General features: G+C 32.1%; 2 protein-coding genes across 6 annotated transcripts; both read left to right on the forward strand.

Annotated features, from left to right (window-relative positions):
• The first annotated feature begins 89 nt into the window (after nt 1–89).
• Nucleotides 90–5,228, forward strand: LOC130815113 (glucan endo-1,3-beta-glucosidase-like). The gene is made up of 3 exons (XM_057681470.1): nt 90–827; nt 3,587–3,955; nt 5,048–5,228. The coding sequence occupies exons 1-2, from the start codon at nt 148–150 to the stop codon at nt 3,927–3,929; spliced, it is 1,023 nt and encodes a 340-aa protein (XP_057537453.1). The 5' UTR covers nt 90–147; the 3' UTR covers nt 3,930–3,955; nt 5,048–5,228.
• A 1,190-nt stretch (nt 5,229–6,418) lies between these two features.
• On the forward strand, nt 6,419–15,490 carry LOC130815040 (translation machinery-associated protein 22). Of its 5 annotated transcripts, none has more exons than XM_057681368.1 (8): nt 6,429–6,782; nt 6,980–7,042; nt 9,315–9,444; nt 11,471–11,532; nt 13,668–13,749; nt 14,378–14,445; nt 14,527–14,610; nt 15,137–15,490. In XM_057681368.1, the coding sequence occupies exons 1-8, from the start codon at nt 6,750–6,752 to the stop codon at nt 15,191–15,193; spliced, it is 579 nt and encodes a 192-aa protein (XP_057537351.1). In that variant the 5' UTR covers nt 6,429–6,749; the 3' UTR covers nt 15,194–15,490. The 5 variants fall into 5 exon arrangements, with proteins under 5 accessions (XP_057537355.1, XP_057537351.1, XP_057537352.1 ...); XM_057681371.1 differs by lacking the exon at nt 6,429–6,782 and adding an exon at nt 8,661–8,943 and having other exon boundaries at nt 6,982–7,042; XM_057681369.1 differs by lacking the exon at nt 9,315–9,444 and having other exon boundaries at nt 6,434–6,782.
• The last annotated feature ends 4,466 nt before the right edge of the window (nt 15,491–19,956 follow it).

Consider the following 19,956-nt stretch of genomic DNA (forward strand, 5'->3'; position numbering starts at 1 on the left):
TGCTAATCTAATTGACCCATTCTTAAGACGTGGGGTACAAGTTACACCAAAAACCAAAGAACATAACACCCATGTCAACTCCATTTTGGTGTTAAAACTTTCCAACTTTACAAACCTCCATCTCTAATTCTCTACCAACCCAAAATAATGATGAAACATATCATCCTCCCCATACTCTACCTCCTCCTCTCCACCACCACCTCCTCCGCCATCATGGGTATCAACTACGGCCGTGTCGCCAACAACCTCCCACAACCTTCCAAAGTAGCAAACTTCCTCACATCCAAAACCACCCTCAAACATGTAAAAATCTTTGACTTTGATCCTCAAATCCTCCAAGGATTTGCCAACACCAATATCTCCCTAACCATCACCATCCCTAACGCCAACATCCCTCAACTCACCAATCCTTCATTAGCTCAATCATGGATTGCTACAAATATCATCCCTTACTACCCTAAAACAATTATACGTTATATCATCATGGGTAATGAGGTTCAATTTTCTGGTGATCAAACCCTAATGAACAACACCATTAAAGCTATGAATTCAATTTATCAAGCACTTTTATCTAAGAATTTAACTAAAATTAAGGTTACAACCCCACACTCTTTAGCTATATTGGAAAGGTCAAAGTATCCTAGTTTTGCGCGTTTTAAAATGGGTTATGAAAAGGTGTTTTTTATCCCATTATTGGAATTCCATCGTAAAACAAAATCTCCATTCATGGTTAATCCGTACCCTTACTTTGGGTTTGATCCTAACAATGTAAATTTTGCGACATTCAAGGAAAATGATGGCTTATTGGATAAGTCAACGGGGTTAAGGTACTCCACTTAGCCCTGTACAACCTTTTTCATATGGAAATGCTTGCACGTTTGTTTTTCAATTTTTTTATTCGTGGTAATTTATATTTTACAAATTCTCGTAAAAGATAGGTCTTTTTAAAAAAGTTCGATTCGTCCGATCCGGCTTGACTCGCTAACCCATAACATAAATGGCGGGTCGATTTCTAAAAGAATTGCAAGCCACTAGACGGGTACTCGAACTGCCTTAACCGAATCGAGTCACGGGCCGCAATTAAATTTTAGTGGGTACCCGTTGACCCGCTTAAAAACTAAAACACTTATGTTTTTTAGGGTTTGCAAGTTAACGGCGGTTCCCTTAGTCATACTGACTTCATTTTCTATTTTTGAGCATTTCACTTTCGTGTTTGTTTTAGCCAAATTCCTCCTGTTTCTTCTTTTTCATTTTAAACTTTGTTTCTCCTCCATCGTTTAACTTTGCTTCTCTTTCAATTTTTAGTCTCATCTTAGTCGTCATTAAAACAGATGGTATTTATTTTTTCTGATATATCTACTTTTCTTCTTCATTTTTTTTCTTATTTTTTCTTCTAAGTTTAGATTGTTGATTTCTTCATTGTTTTTCTTTTTTGTTCTTAGTTTTTTTATGTTTATTAATCAAAATTTGTTGTTATTTTTTTCAGCTTTGTTCTTGATTTTTTTTGTGTGATTATCATTTGAATGTTTAATTTTTCCACCTGATTTCGTTTGTTATTTCAGTCTATTTGTTGCTTAGTTTTTTTTTTTTCTTAGTTTTAATTGGTCTCGTTTTGTTTAGTGTTTTTGTTATTTAGTTTTTTTGTTGTTAATTCTTTTGGTTTTAAATCCTACATAGTCACAAATAAACTCAGCCCAATATACCGAAAATTTAACCGTGTACCGGTGTTCCGACCCGACTTATCCGGGTACTCGGATTAATTGGGCCGGAACACAGGTCGTTAAAAAAAGTACCCGATTAACTGGGTACCCGGCTTTTCGGATACCCGCTAATGAACACCCCTAGTGAAAGACGTTCTCTTTAAGAGACTATCTTTAATTGGGCCAACTCATTATATATTTATTAGAATATGAGGAAAATTTGAAAAGAATAAGTAAAATAATATAAAAAAGTCAAAAAAATAAGTAATTTTTTTAACTTTATTCTCAAAGTAAGCACTTTTTGCCCAGTTCTGAGGTTTGGCACTGTTCGCTGTTAATAATAGCGAACAAAGACTTTGACCATTTTTGATCGGTTCTCTTTATTCCTAAATTAGCATCAAGTAATTATTCGTTGTTATTAACTGGTCAAATTCTTTATTCGCTGTTAGTAATAGCGAACAAAGATCTTTATTTTTTTTTGACGAAACCTTTTTGTTTGTTGTTATTAACAGCGAACAGTGCCAAACCTTTGAACTGAGCAAAAAGTGCTTATTTTGGAAATAAAGTTTAAAAGTTACTTATTTTTTGACTTTTTAATATTATTTTACTTATTCTTTTTAAATTTTGATTGTAAGTAGGCATTAAGAATAATGTAAAAAGATATTTAAGATATTAAAAATATGCATTAAGAATACGATAAGTAAGCATTAAGAATAATATAAGTAAGCATTAAGAATATATACGGTAAATAGACATTAATCTTTAATGTGTTGGGCTTGAGATATGTCTCTCAAGAGACTAGCTGTTTATACTGAGGTCTTAGCAAATAATGATGATTTCCCTAATAGAAGTTAATAGACGGAAGTTTTGTGATTTTAATTTACTTTTTTTTGTTTTATTTACTTTACTAAAAGTAAAATTTTTGTTTTTTTTATGGTGATTTACATATCACAGTTATTAATTAAGTTAATCTCTTTTTTAATTATGTGGGTAAGGAAGGTAGAAGTAGTTGAGAAACGAACTTAATTTTTTTAAAGATCAATTGAGACTAGATTCATTTTTTTGTTTCATATTATTATTATAACTTAATTTTGAATTCAATAAGTTTTGTTTGATTTTCTCTTAAAAATATTTTTTGATGATAAATTTATTATTTGTGTGTAAATAATTTTTAGATCATAACATTTTATAAAGAATAACCGATAAGAAGAATATGTTTAAGTAAAAGAGTAACATTTAAAATAGAATCTTTTGTCCAATTGACTATTGATGTCTTTTTAAAATAATTAATTTTAAATAAATGCTTTAAACAATTAAGTCAAGGGCGTATTTGACGTCACAGTTTGAATATTTAACTTAAACAAATAACATTTACGCGTGCATTATTTCATAATAAAATTTTTAGTCGAATTATGTAGCTATTGAGATATATTTTTACTTAACATAATTTACACACCTGATTAAACAGTGAAATTCTGAAATATCTAACTATAATTACATAACTATATGACTATACCAACTTATAATTACATTTATTTAGTTCGCTAATAACTATGCACAGCAAAGCCAAAGTGATCAATATTGGATTCATAAATTTTTGTATACTAACGACGGTATTATCGTGAGACATGTCTCATATTTGGGTTTAAATAGTCCCATAATAGAAATTTTTAAATTCTGAGCTTCTTATTCTAAGGTTATCTCACCGTGACACGATCTCATACAAGATGAACTTGTTTAAACTATATTTTACATTATATATAAAAAATTATATGATAAATGAGATTAATTGATGAACAATAATTGGTACAGTGATCGACTAACTGTAGCAAATGAAGCATATGTTTTTGTTTTGCTTATTTCATGTCTCCCCTTTCACTTCTAAGGTACTACAACATGTTTGATTACTTAATGGATGCGGTTTACTCCTCGATGAAGCGGTTGGGTTATGATGACGTGGAAATAAACGTGGGTGAAACCGGTTGGCCTTCGTTAGGTGACCCGAGTGAACCGTTTGCAACATTGGAAAATGCGGTGTCGTATAACTCAAATTTGATTAAGCATGTGAGTTCTGGGAATGGTACGCCATTGATGCCGAATCGCACTTTAGAAACTTACATATTTGCCCTTTTTAATGAGAATCTCAAGTCCAGTACCAGCGAGCGCAATTACGGTTTATTTAGACCGGATTTTACTCCGGTTTATGATGTTGGTGTGTTCAACCCTTGAACTTCGCCTATCTTGCTCACGTGAAGGTATCTCTATATATTTTTACTTTTTTTTTAAAAAAAATTCTATTTATTTGTCTAATTTATTTATTTATATTTATAAAATTTGATTTTTGTATGACTTTTTCATGAACACATATTGTCAAATAAGATGGTGTAATAGATAGAGTTAGATCATCTTTATTGAAATGACCCCATATACATTTTACTTGTGGGAAAAAATTATTTACTAAACCACATATGCTATGGTTTTTAGATTATGTATCATGATACTGATTGAAAAAAGTAGAAAAAAGGAAAAATTTTATACAAATAATTCAACCTTCTATCAACCGTTGTGAATAATATCACTTTTAGATTATTTTTTAATAATCTAACATTTGCTCTTAGTTTGCTATCAACATAATATTTTATTTTATAGTAATTTAATCTTTGCAATTAGTTTGTTATCAGCATATTCTATTAGTATGCTGATAGCTAACTAAGGACAAAGTTTGATTTATTAAAAATAATTTAAAGTTGAGATTATTTACAGCGGATGGGTGAAAGGTTAAATTATTAATATTAATTTTTTAAAAAAAATAAAGGGTATATCACTTATAACTTAATGATGACTTATAATCTGAAAACAAATCATTAATAATTTTAGAGTGATCATTTATAGTTTTAAAATGACTAATTATAATTTAATATCATAAAGCATAATCAAAGCCTAAATACTATTACTTCCTTCGTTTTCATATGTTCTTCTAAAATAGAATTTACGAATTTTAGTGTCAAACTTTGACTACGATTTTTCATTGATCTATAAGAAAAACCATATTCATGCGGGCTTGTTAGATTCGTCTCAATATCTACCCTCTAAATATTAACTTTTTAAAATTTTAAAAAACTCACAATTAAAATTATTTGATTTTAAAATCTGCATTTAAATATGTGAAAAAAGTAAATGAAAAGAAGATTTGAAAATAATATATGCTAAGGTTGGATTTTGTAGACATGCTATGAATTAAAACTATACGACGTATGCTTACACTTATTTGTTGCTATGTAATTCCTTTTGTTAATGTTAGATACTTTTTAATAACTCAATTAATATATTTTTTGAATAATTTTCAGGTTTAGAAGACATTATTATGGAAAATTGAAGGAGTTATCGGTTGTATATGTTTATTTATTTATATATTTATTACTTATTAAAAACTATGTAATTAATTATATTATGAGTTAAATAGCCTTAATTAATATTTTGTAAGCTATCTATGTAGTTGTACATAATTTGGTGTGTAACGTATCTTAGATTCATTTGCAAATTGATGATAAGCAAAGTCTTCTTTATCACATAGATTTAATTGGTGATTGCTGAAAATGTGGATATATGATTTATTTTCAAACATAAAAATAATGTAAAATGATAAGAGGGACAATTCAAGATGAAAAATAATTCTAAAAGAAATCAAAAAAGTAATTTAATTTTGTCAGTTAGATATTTTAAGTATTGATTTGGTATAGGTTTTGAAAAAGAAACGGAAAGTAAATTAAAAATGTTGTTAAAAAAAATGGTTTTAATTGATTCCCATTGTTCACTAAAATTCTTTGGTAGAAGCCTCGAATGAAATCTATCTCTTCTAAATTCCTTATCAAAATTAGAAAAGCTATGATCACACATCATGTTGCTTAGTAGTTAGTGCAAACACTTTAGCATTAAAAACAACCTCAAAATGTATCTCAATTATAAATTATTGTCGCAAAGTTCATTATAAACAAAATATAGTCACTATAAATAAAAAAGTGCAAGCATTTAAGCCACATTGTTAAATTCCGGTGAAAATGACCTACTGAAAACAAAAAATTACATTTGACTTTCTCAAATTAGTTTTGACCTAATTCAAAGTTTAACCCAATATCTATTTATCTTCTTCCTTATATTGTCATCTCCATTATTCCTCCAAGTTTAAAAGTTCTATAATTACAACTTTTCTCCCTTTACTTTTTTTCCAATCTCATCAATCTCTCTTCAATCTCTCCCTTAAAAATTAAACCCTAATATTTTCTCTCATCATTTTATCTCATAATTTGATGAAATTGAACAAAGGTTAGAGAAATAATGAAGATGAGTTGAAGGTTGGATTTGGAGAAAGGTAATTTGAAATTCTAATAGGTCATCTTCACCGGAATATGATAATATTTTTTTATTTGTAATGGCTATAGCTGGTAAATAATAAAGTTTGATCCTATAATTTATAAATGACATAAATAACATGATTGTCTTTAATATAAATGATTTATTGAAAACAATTTTAGTACAAAGATTGAGTGTTTGACAAATGATGGTTGATTGTTGACGGTAGGTTATTTAATATTCTTAACTTTTAAGCTAGCTGCTTATAGATATATTTAGTAAAATTATATAGTGACTATTGATTGTTTAATAGAGAAAAAATAAACCAACAGACCAATAAAAAACCAAAAGTAAAAATCAACTAGAAAATCAGTCGAAAAGCGATTTTACTGAACACCCCATTTGCTCTAATCTGGAAGAATAGGTTCTAAAAATTCCGGTTCGGCAGGTAAATTGCCAAACACAACCACCAGAAAACCTCCATTCTTCCCAGATTCCTCAGCCCAAACCTTTTTTCATTTTGTGCTCACTTGTACTGATAGACATATAAAAAGAGAAAGCTTAAGAGAAAGAGAGCAATTTCAATGGCGGAGAAGCCCGAGCCAATGAAGGTTCTGTATTGTGGAGTTTGCGGGTTACCCGCTGAGTACTGTGAATTCGGTCCCGAATTCGAAAAATGCAAACCCTGGTTGATCCAGAATGCTCCTGATATCTATCCTGACCTTATTAATGGTAATTTATAAACCTAAATAAATTTTGGCATCAAAGTTGCAATCTTATGATTTGTTTTTATTCCTTCGTTTTTTGTTCCTTTGTAAATATTTATCTTTGTAAATCACAAGGAAATTCAAAAAAATATCATATGAATGATTATTGATTAATTTTATCTATATTTCTTACGATTTTCGTTTGGTTGTATAATTGTTCAGAGAGTAGTAGTAAAGAAGTTAATAAGGTGTCTGACCAGTTGCAGTCCACTTCAATTTCTGCCGGTAATACTCTCTTCAATTCATTTTAGCATTGAAACATCACATTATGAAAGCTGCTTTATTTTTTTTTCTTGGTGATTTTACTTGCTTTTCAATAATTTGTTATTTGTTATTGATTTTTCTACCCCATACTCTTATTCTATACTTGTTTTTTCTAAAAATTTATGTGCTGTCCAGTGCCTACCCGAATACCCCTTTAGATCCGCTCCTAACAGAAATGAATCATTAAATCGTGTGTAACCTAGTGGATATTCTTTTATGTTCTTTCAGTATTCTTTTCATATGTAACCTAGTGGATATGATCTAAAGAATCTAGATCCATTGTTCTTATTGATGATCTTTTCTACAGATGGGAACAATGCAAGAACATTTTGTAGTGATTCAAAACATGAAAATTCATTTTAGTTCTACCTTTTTGCTGTGGTGTTAGCCTCCAATTATCTTGAAAGAATCATGATCCACATACCACAAGTTATATGATTCATATAATGGAGAATTGTTGCGCTGCTGTTGAGCTTGCTTCTTGGGGGCTTGGCTTGGGTCATTTCATATATAATAAAAGAGTTCATTGGGATCATGTATTAGGTTCATGGAATTCTAAGGTGGTCGGGTGATTCCTTTTGACAACTCTTCTTTGGCACTCTTAGCTTCTTTACAGTGACATTTTTGTGATGAAACACGACTGTCAAAAATTGGGTGTTTTATTTTAGGGTTGCTTTCCTTGTTGTTTACCCAATCTTGCAATTCTTTTTTATATAATTAAATATCTATTGCATAGTTTTGGGATATTTCTACCCCACTTTGTGATTAATATGATCTGAACTGTCATTGACAAAAAATAAGAGTTTGCATATAGAGTAGTAAGTTTTTTGTTTTTTGTAGTGGAGTAGTGGATGATGTTTTCCAATATCAAGGGAATAACAATTTGGTTACTGGCTTAGTTGTAAATGGCACAAAGTTAAAAGGGGACTACATGTCTTTTTGTAGAGCTATATGTATGGGCCTCAAGAACCTCAAGGTAAAAGGTGTAAACCTTTTTTTCTTTTTTTTTTTTTTTTTGGTTTGAAGAACACCCCCACGTGTGGATTGTCTTTGGCACTATTGTGTTTTGTGCTCACTAACACTTCATAGTGAGCCTCTTTCATGCGGTTGTAAGACTATACTTGCTAGTTTAGTAAGTTTACTTTTGTGATAATCTTGTGTTTTTGGTTCTAAAACATTAAAGAAAGTGGGTTGTGAGTTTATTTTCTTTTTTTTTTTTTGAGATTTAGTGACTTTTATATTGTACAATCTCTTTTTCTGGTATTAAGTTATTAACTAACTTTTCTTGAGTAAAAGGTTAATATATGTATATTTCATTGATAATTCCTCATTTAGGATGTTCTTTTGGGAAATATTATATTATGTTCCATCCATTTCACGATCATCTTCCCATTTGTTTTTGCACACATGCCAATGCGCTATTTTAATCATTAATATCTCTAATTGGGCATAATTAGAAATTATAAAGTCGATATTAATTAAATTTAAATATTATATTTTTCAATAACATTATAGAGAAAATTGATCTAAGAGATTTTTATAATATACTTGTAACTGTAACGTGTGGAAAAAAATACAGAATTTGAAGGAGGTTGCAACTATTTGCTAAATCTTTTGGCCTGTTTCCCAACAAGTTTACAACATCTCTATGTGCTTCCTGCATGTGCAATGATTATGCGGAAAGGATTACAGGATTTTGGATTTACTAGTAAGGGATGCCTTCCCTTCATGTTCCACAGGTTTCCTATGACTTCAAACTATGATGTAGGTGAGGATATGGCAAGCGTTAGAAGGGAATGCAGGGAGCGGAATGGTCCAAATGAAAGGAATATCAGAGAATAATGATTCTGTTATGCAATATGGTGATTAGTGTGGCAAAATCTGACAAGTTTGTTAGGATGTCAATGCTTTTGTTATATTGAATATTTCCTTTCATAGCCGTTATATATAGAGAATAGGGATAATGAATATCACTGTGCTTGTATTGATCAATAGTTACAGTTGGTAGCTCGAGTATGCTCGAAATACTCTTGTGGGTTCTTTGCTCAACATATCAATACGTCAATACTCCCTATTCTATTACAGTTCGTCTTTCTATTCTATTCTGATCTGCAACTTCTTCTCTTCTCATTTTGATCTCTGTTTTTGATTTCTTTCTCTTCTCATTTCTCTTTTTTTCTGCTTGAAATCCGACCTGCAAGTGTTACTCAAACCAATAACCATATCAATGCAGGGCTGGGGGCAACATAAGCACCTTCGCTGTATGGCTTGGCTCAAATTAGTCCAGTCAGTTCTGTCAAGTACAAGTGTTTACTGGTCTCATGTGTTTACTTTGCCTAGATCAATCCAGTCAGTTCTGTCAGGTACAAGTGTTTACTGGTCTCGTGTGTTTCTTTTGCCTAGATCAGTGTTTAAAAGAGTTTATTCCATCTGAAATGTAGAAACAATAGGCAAGATTGTCTAGAATATTAGTTGGAAACAAGATTCCCTATGGGTTTTTTTTTGGTGCATTGTGGATATATTAAAGGGTTAGAGTGGTGGGATTATAAAGCCCCCAACTGCTGCTACTTGGGTTGTCAAATATTGTGCTTAATTAAGGATCATCTGAAGCAGATTCGGCTCGGCCTAAAGAGGCCTACTGATGTATACTCTATCAAAGTGGTAAGCTTGCTCTTGCTGGTATCAGAGAGCAGTGTGTCTGATGTTATTCGGAGCAGAGCCACAACCCCCAAATTTCGATTCATTGCTTGGCTTTCAATTAGGGATAGATTGAAGACAAAGATCTCATATTGGTATTACAATATTGTATTAGAAATTTAGAATGGCTCAAGCTCCCTAGTCCCTACTGCTCAAAGCCCTGGCAAGTTATCGAAGAGGATGAAAGTGTCATGTCAGAAAATTAATTTCTATGTAGGGCTTTATAGTGTGATCACTGTGATCTATTGGGTTTGGAGAGCTAGCACTAGCAACCACGAACTTTGGTGTTACCAAGTTCATACCATTGAATATACTGTAGAAAACATAAAGCATCATATTGGAGCTGGAGAACAACACACAATTTGGAAGAACATTTTTCCGAGATGACTGTAACTAAACCACCTGTAGTGCTTGATTGTTTGTTTCATTTGATGGCTCTGCTGTGGTTTTGTATTTAGCTTTTGTTTGAGGGGGTCTTACCTTGTAGGTTTGTCCTCTTGCATTAGCTTGTTTTGTATTGCTTTGATTCAAAGTTAATTAAATTCATTCATTGACCCCAAAAAATTCAAAAGGCATGAGCCTGATTATTCAGGCCCTTCAAGTGTTGTGTTTAGGAGTGTTGGCATATCTCAACTACTAGGCATTGTGGGTTGCTGTTGCTCAAGAGTAAACAGTATTGCAAGTGTACCTGGCATGGCCAAGCGCCAATCCCATCCTCTTATACTTGATGAGCAGTGAAGCTGTTTTTATTCATCTTATTTCAGGTGCCTAATCACCTACTCAATCAAATCACATCACACGAGACCCGAGGGTGAATTTTTTGATCAAAGCGGAAAGAAAAGTAGTTTAGACTCGAATAGGTCAAAGACTCAGAGGTATTTTTGGAAACCAATCAGTTGAACTTGAATGAATCATAACTTAGGCTATTGCAGTTTTGTAAGTATTTCAGGTGCCTAATCACCTCCTCAATCAAATCACATCACACAAGACCCGAGGGTGAATTTTTTGATCAAAGCGGAAAGAAAAGTAGTTTAGACTCGAATAGGTCAAAGACTCAGAGGTATTTTGGAAACCAATCAGTTGAACTTGAATGAATCATAACTTAGGCTATTGCGGTTTTGTAAGCAGCTAAAATTTTTTTTAAGTGTTTTGACATTCAAACTATCCAAGTTCTCTGAACTACAGTTCTCATCACTGCTTAAGTTTGTTACCTTTTTTTGCTGTGCATTATAGTTTACTTGAAAAAAAGCCTAAGAATCTTCTCATACTTGAATATCGAAAAACTAAAGCATTTTTTATAGGGGCGTACCTTCTGACTGGCATTGCAGTCTATCTTGGAGAAAAGTCTATGGAGAACGTCCTGTAAGAAAAACATCTACAGAAACTATTGCTATATGGAAACAATCTGCTCTCAGTGCAACTTTTTTTGTGTTATTGTGTTTTTCTAAAAATAAGTGAGAATCATGGGTTGACCTAGTGGTTGAAGGCTTTCTCTCACACCCTTGTGATAGGGGTTCCATTCTCACGCCGAAAGGAAGGATCAATTCCCCTCCCCCTCTTGTCCGTAGGGAATTCTACCTTCCCTAATATGAAAAATAGCAAATGAGTATGCGACAACTGACCTATATCTAAAGCTGAATATTTTTTTTGAAGTGCATGTACATCTATTTCTTATTCAATTCTTTTCTGCAGGTGGCTCAACATCTCAACCTGAAGAAGTAAAGCGACTTCCTGGTGGGAAAGTTAAGAAGAAAGTAAGATGTTTGATTTCACTTGTATCTTCTTTCCTATTTGTGATGCTGCTTTGGTGTATTTCTGTTTTATAACACAACAATGAGTTTTTAAACATCATTGAGAGCATAACTGTGTTGACTGCGCTAGCATGGATGACAATCTTAATTGTTATAAGTAGGAACAAAATTTTAGCTTCAGATATAATAAAATATAGGCTCTTATTAGTTCTAGGAGATCTTTTGACTACTAACTAAATTATCTAGGTCTGAGGAGAAGTGTTAAATACACGTTTATCTAAAAAAAAACTCTTTGAACGTCCTAAACGCATGCTGTTTTTATAGCACTGCTTATTAAGTGTCCGTTGACTTTTATGTCATTGCCTAAAACCCCAATTCTTTAATTTCATCCCTTGTCACAACACCAACAAAATGTTCCTTCTGCCCATTGTTGTTGCATTGTTGGTGAGACCACTGTTATTTGCACCAATCATATGTCATCTTCAACTTTGCCAATGTCTAGGAGGAATGTATTTGGATTTGTGGATAATTTAATGGTGTAAAGAAAAAACAGGGATGGCATGGTGGTGGTGAAAGTAGCAAAGGTGGAGCAGTAGGGTTTTGCCTATTTTAATAAACCTTTATTCTTGAATTTTCATAATAGTTATTAGTTTTCTTTATCTCTAAATTCCATATTTGTTGGGTAGTTCTCAGGCCTTTGCTTATTTCCTTGTTTTTTGACTTTTTATGTTTTTTCTATTCTTAATGCCTCCAAGAGGTTTGTCGTTCTTTGGTTTGAAGTATATGGACTACAGTAAATGACTTATTAAATTATTTGCTCTTCTTATATATGTTAAGTTTTAATTGATGTTTGCTATCAAGTTTTAATCTACAACAACCTCTTCATTATTGAAAAGGAAATATAGTAAGTTGTAAGTTGTAACAATGAAATGTAAATAAAATGCTTAACTAGCTGAGCTTTCAGAGATGGAATATATAGGAGCTTTATTTCATCTTTCTTATCTATTCTGACATTGCTGTCAAGGATGGATTGTTTATTTGGTTATTGATGTTTCTGTAGAATGACCACACTGTTTTACATGGATTCTTTATCTCCCATTCTTTTAACTCAACTTTTCTCAAATCTCATAATCTAAATTTTTCATGAGAAGTGTAGTATATAAAGACCCTAACTGTCGTAATCAAAACATGACTTTAAGTACAATTGAACTTCATGCTAAAACATGAATCTAACTACCGGCTAACACATAAGCCGTGCAATATATTCAAGAAGCAAATGGCAAACTCCTAATCTACGTAAAACTCTAAATCATCAAACTCGTGACATTTGCTTAAAATTGACATGTAGATATAAGGGGGCACCAACTAGGCGTTAGTGTGGCGACAACTCGGAATTAAGTGATGAGAAAACAACCAAAACTGTCGTTGACTCGTTGCTAATGTACCAATGACTTACTGCTTTTCATGCTACTTGCTGCAAATTCATTCCAATCTCCAACACTACCCCATGTGGTTTCACATTCACATGCTGTTTGCATGGTCGCTTGCATACCCATTTTGAAACACCACTAGTCACCTCCAAATGCATGGTCATCCTCATCTAATATGCACCTGCTAGCCATAAAACACGACTTTGCAACCCTATCTTGATCAGCTTTATTAAGCAAGTAACAATTCTTGCAGCCGTAATGGATAATGAACTCGGGTCACACACGGTTTACAAACAAATTTAATGGGTTCAGTTCAAGGTGTGGGCTAGTAACCTTGGTAACTCTGTCTTCTTTTTCATGTTTGATTTAGGCACTTTTGCATTTGTTCATATTTTAAACGATTGATTGTTTTAGTTTATTCTTGTAGTTCTCAAAAGAATTGAGACAAGAGCCTAAGCTAATGCCGACTTATATACATGAGGCCTGTGTTTTTGTTGCAATGATTTTCACATCTGTCAATCTGTCATGGTTTAGGTGTCATTCTTCTGTATCATCAAGAACAGGCACCGATTTCAGTCACCCAAGTTCCTTTCATCTTCTAGTTATTTCTCTTTGTTTGATGTTTGAGTTCGGAAGCTTGTTTTTGTGCTTGGTTTCTGTGCACACTCGAAAAATCAATACTCCTTTCTGATTATGTTTCTCTTGTAGGATAAGAAAGAAGTTATTATTGAGAAGATGGTACGAAATAAGCGAAAATGTATCACCACTGTTAAAGGACTAGAGCTTTTTGGTGAGCTTATTTTCTTGAATTATCATATTTATATTTGTGCATATGAAATAAACATATAAATAGTTTTGTGTTGGATGCATGCTTGCATAAAAGATAAACAAGGTAAGGTTCCCTTGACGAACCCAACGCATTTAGTCATACAGCTCATACAGTTCATTGTTTCCTCGAACATGAAGTTTGTATATAAACGAGTTTTCATGTTGATTTATTTTACCTGTATTATTGGTTCTATACATCTCCCTTTCTCTCTCTCTCTCTCTCTCTCTCTTTCTCCCTCCCTTTACACACGCACACTCACAACATTCAGATCCAAATTTTCTGCATCCTCTCAATGATTAGGATTTTGCCAATGCCTAACCTTTTTTAGTGACAATATCATAGTTTCAACTTCTAGTTCAGGATGTCTACTTATATGCTGATTGTATCAACTTCTCAAATGTTTTGATGATTGTTTTTTAGCTCCTTATTTGCAGATAGCAATTCCCTAACTTATTAGACTGATTTGATTGTGATTGCTTTTTTGATTCATTTTTTGTTATTGTGTCGGTCCAATTTTTCCGTAGCATTTTATAAGTCTTAATAGTCAACTTTAAGACATGCTCTTTGCTAATTCTGCTGATGCTTTCAGGTGTTAAACTTAGTGATGCTTCAAAGAAGCTAGGCAAAAAGTTTGCAACTGGTGCTTCTGTTGTTAAGGTCATATGAATTTTTTAAAAATTGTAAAATATTGACTTAGTTGACCTACTTAATAATAAAGCTAATGGCTGATTGTTGCAGGGACCTACGGAAAAGGAGCAGATTGATGTTCAAGGGGATATCGCCTATGATATTGTGGAGTTTATTACAGACACTTGGCCTGATGTAATGTCCTTTACTTTTTTTTATAATTATTTTTTCATTTAACGTCCTTTAACTATTTTTTCCTTCTATTTTTGGATTTTATACATTAGTATTATTGCATACCGAGTAGCAAGGCAAAAGAAGACATACTTCTTCCATGTCTTGTGTTCATCTTGTTGCCAAGCTATTCATAGCTTTGATCATCTTCATGAATTGGCTGACTGTACCTTCACTTTGAAGGCTTGCCCATTCCTGGAGGAGTTTTTTTTATTCGCTTGAGCTTTTGAACCTGAAAATTGCGCAGTTTCCTTTTTACATGTGACGCCATTACCTGTTGTTAAGTTGGATAGTTGTGCACTAACATCAAGAATGAGACTGTGAAACTTTGTTTTGAACTGAAACACAGTTGCAACCATTTAATTTTTGCTTGACTCGTCTATATAAGCTTTTCTTTATTGTTGGAAGTTTATCTGAAACGAGCAGTTAAGTTTTGGGTGATGATTTTTGAATCTTTCTTCCCTTATGTTGTTTGTAATCTTAATTATAGGTCCCAGAAACTGCAATTTTCTTTATCGAGGAAGGGAAGAAGGTTCCAGCAGCTTGATGCTGAAAGTCAGATAAAAGAACCAGAAAAGTTTAAAACTTCAATACTGGCCCTTATATATTGCAAAACAGAAATTTGGTTATGTTTTTCTGGGGAAAACTACCCGCACAGGAGGTTTGCTTTTTAATTATTTTCCGGGCGGTTTTTCCCCCCTTATTTGTGGTTCGAAGTTTTCGTCTTTTTCTATTTTCAGTTTGTCTGATGAGAATTAACCTGTGTATGAAGATGTATGCTAATAGCCTGAATAGTTAAGTTTTTCATAATGAGATACACCGAGCCTCAGGAACGTTATCGTCACTCCTGTTTACGTGAGTAATCAATTAATATATATATATATATATATATATATATATATATATATATATATATATATGCTATACTTCTCTGAAGTTCACAGATTGTTCATGTATAATTAGAAACAACCTCTTTGTTAGTTCTATCATTAAGTCAGGTAAGGTTGTGTACATCCGACCATCCAAAACTCCACCCTAAATTAACCGGGGGTGGAAGCCACTTAATAGCGTTGGGGTAAATGTTGTTCATCTATACATATAGTTAAAAGATTGAAAAAAATCTAAATTAATTGATGCATGCTGTTGGGGAAATTAGTTCACCCTAGATTGTTAATTATCTAGTTAAAACCACAATATTCTATGTTTAATGATAGATTAATTATGTTAAATAGTGATTACAATCCAATTTTCTCATAATCCGGCCTGTATGTTGCATGAACGGTGCTTGTTACTTGTTCTAAAACTACATATCACTTGTGTTTTTTCTCCGGTTAACGAATTGTAGCAAACTGACCATAAAACTTGTTACTAAAATATGATAACTATCAATTGAGAAAACGTTTAAACCTATCAACCACAAGGCTCATCCTATGAGGTTGCTGCTAAAGGATTTGAAGAAGATATGCCAATACTCTGGATGACACAATGTTGGTAATTCTCGCTTCATATCCCTCAGCTTGTGTGTATGGATCACTTATGCCTTCATACTAACAAGGGTGACCATATATAACATATGATGGCGTCTGTCGATCTCCATGACAATTGCTGATGCTTCATATTCACCAGCCTTCTCATAGTCCACCCACCAGGTAATCTTCAGTATTTTCGTCTGGCATGATCTTTGCGATGGTGCTCGTCATGATAGGTGCTGTCATCATCTCTTAGACGGACTCGAGCTATTTTTGACTGATCCTACTCATTTTACATTGATGCTATTGATTCCTTGGTAGCATTTTATCTGTGGAATAAGTCCTCTTACTGTCTATCAGTTCTTGCATTCATGAAGACTGTTATAAGTTACTCTTCAGAAATGGTTTGAGGATTTTCTTGTGAGACATGGTCTTCTGATATTAATTTATTCAAGTCCTTTTGTAGTAGGCGAAGCCAAAATTTTACAAAGAATGCTATCTTGCATTAGGATTATGTAGAAATGAAGAAAACTTAACTAAATATAAAAAAAATTAAAAGTTCAATGAGGTTCAAACACTACTTTTTGAAAATATCATTGCTCAGCAAAATCTCAGTTTAAGATTATTATTTTTTTTTTTGCATCATTACAACTTTGAGCATTTTAAATTTAAAAATAGCGTTTGAAGATTTTCTTTATATTTTTCCCAACAAATCATATTTCAACAATTGTTTTAAGAAGGTTTTCTTTATATTTTTCCCAACAAATTACATTTCAACAATTGTTTTTATTGAATAGTTGTATTTTATGTAGCTAATTAGACGGTCAATTTTTAACTTTAGTTTTTCAATTACAATCACCCACCTAACAACCTTCACAGCTGACTTGTGCCAACTCTGAAAGTAAAGCATGCAGTGTACCTAGGTTAATTCCCACAAGATTAAAGAATAAAGTGGGTCGGGTTGGCATACAGGCAAGACGTAACATGATGCAATACTGTTTGTCACGATTTGGTACAATGCGATTAGGTATGAGGCACACAAAGACGACATAATTTTATAGTTAGATATTATTTTTGAGTGGCAAAGTATGACATGACATAATACGATACTGTTCACGGTATTTATATGATACGTGTTTGACACAAGTCACAACTGATGCGGTACGTGTGTACGGCCCAGCATGACACAATTTGTATCGTTACAGAAGATCTCTTACTAATTACTCAGCTATTAATACAAGCAATATATCCATAGATGATCCAGATTCCAGCAAAAGGGTTTTTGGACAGGAAAACGGCCAATAAAAATCAAAAGAAAAACAAAAAGTTGAATGCCTATTGCCTAGAAACTAGATACTCCATCTAAGAAGATTTGAGGCAGATACCTTTATTGTACAAGACACGTGAGAAAAGGATGGGATCATTTCAACCTCTTAGTTTTAAGAGATTGTCACACTTTTTTTTTTTTTTTAATTTGTTTCCTTTACTTTGTTATGATTTTTATATATTTTTTTTTTGGAAATGTCCCTACCATTTTATTTTATTCATTTTCATATTTCAACTCTCTTTTAATATTACTCACAAAATTCAAATGACTCTACTATTTCTTAATCTTCATATAATATACAATTGTGATAATTTCTTGACCGTGGTTGGAATATATTCTTAAATCCATGTTTAGTGACATCACCAATAATCCTACCGTTCTGAAGTTTGAATCAGCATGATCTACACAAAATCTAAATCTTCCTGATTTATAAATCCCGTTGATCATTACTCCAGATCTCATTGTTTGCTCTTTTAAGGAATTATGATAAGAACTCCAATACTAAGTCAAGTCATTGTTTGTCTTAAACTAGAATTTCCACCAATCAAACATTTATTAGGTACCATCACTCGATTCCTTTTTATTTTTCAAATCTTGGGTTGTTATAAATTTGAAGATCCAGTTACAATTAGTATGACTATTGACTATTCTGTGCATGGACATGTGGGACTTTGGTTTATGATAATGAGTTTTCAAATTGATGAATCAAGATATGAAAATTTTAGTGAATTCTACGTTTATATGTTAATGATTTTTTCATTTTTGTAACTTGTACAGTTGTTACATGTGTCATGGACACATATCACATGTTATCATCACACGTTATTATCATACTCGATATATCATGCTCATAAAAATTATGTTTATGTATTGAGAGGGGTTGAAGATGACAAGTAATACATACCCTTATCCGAAAGTGAGACCGTCGATTCGAGAAAACCTACAATTGAAAATAAATGGCAAGAAGCAAGTAGCAAGAAGACAAATTGTAAACACATCTACAGATCTACTTGTATATTTAGTCATGTCATGCATATGCTAAAAATAGAAAAATAGTTAAAGCTATTATTATTTTTGATATTTAATGAAATTATAAATAGTGGCGAATATAAGGATTTAAATTAAGAAGGTTAATTAACTGATACACTAACAAATAATTATGGTCGAATGATTAATACAGTAGTAAAATAATTTTTATAAAACAAATTAAAATTTATTATTTTTTGTATTGAGTTTAATCTCATGATAGATTTCCCCCCTTCTTATTCAACTGTAAGTAGGCATTTTCTTATAGTGCATTGTTTTCTTGAGTCTTATATGATAATTTCTACTACTTGTAAGTCTCATATTTGTATGCCCGTTGATCATGACCCCCTACTTCATGAGTCTTATGGTGTTATGTTGTGCCCCATCATGATGAGCGTATCACGGAGATGTCTTGCACATCTTTTGTTTACGAGCCTATTTTTAACCAAGATCCTAAGCCTAGTGACCAAGACTTTGATGTGATTCATGTAAATGATTTACCTCTCATCCATCTCTATCATGCTCAATTTGATATGTGTATATAGATTTTCCCTCAATTAGCTATAACATGACCCTGTAACACCTTACTGTTTTCGATTTGATTTTTCTTGAAGTAACGATTAAATAATATGATAATAATATATTTTTTTGATACAAGAGCAAAAAGTACATTATTTTAAGAGTTTTGAATCATTATTAATATATATAGAGTGAAAATTATTTACTAAAAATTTATTTTCTTATGTTTAAGAATTTATCAATAACATTAGAATTTTATGGTTTAAGTATCATTTTGAATTTTGGTAAACATGAAATGGAATTATAAAGTCGAGACGTTAAAAAATTGGACTATTGGACCTCTTGTCTGGTTGGAGCAAACGCTAAAAATGATTAAGTCATCCTGCACATACTTGTTTCAGCAATTACATCGAATTAAAGTAAAAGTGTTTGAAAATTTATCAAATCTCTCGAGACATTAAGTTACCTTAGATATGGTCCATATATTTGTTTGTTTATAAATTTGAGTATAAATAATCATAATAAAGTATAGTATTTAGTTTATCTTAATTATAATCTAATTTTAAAAGATTCTTTGGATTTATAGTAGGATAACATGACTTCCATAGTAGTTGATATTAGTGATTTATTAGTTTGAATTTATTATGGTCCTTGTGGATATATCTAATTGGGATCACATATGCACTTATATCAATCATTTATAAAAACTCTTTAGAAAAGTAGTTTCCATCTTTACAAAAGTTAAACTACGTGCGCTGTAAATTTCAACCATTGTTAAAGGAGTGTTGAACCAATTTCAACAAATAACTTCCCCACCATAATCAATAATCATATTTTTACAACTTACAACAAGGGCTAATTAAATTTCTCACTTGCACGTGTGTGAGTTATATGAACACAAATATGTCTTTCATCTAGTCTTCAATCAATTAAAGTCATAGAGGATTTTTATTGGTCTTGTAGAGGAGA

The sequence above is a fragment of the Amaranthus tricolor genome, chromosome 6 (assembly GCF_026212465.1).
Source record: "Amaranthus tricolor cultivar Red isolate AtriRed21 chromosome 6, ASM2621246v1, whole genome shotgun sequence".
In the NCBI taxonomy this organism is placed as follows: domain Eukaryota; kingdom Viridiplantae; phylum Streptophyta; class Magnoliopsida; order Caryophyllales; family Amaranthaceae; genus Amaranthus; species Amaranthus tricolor.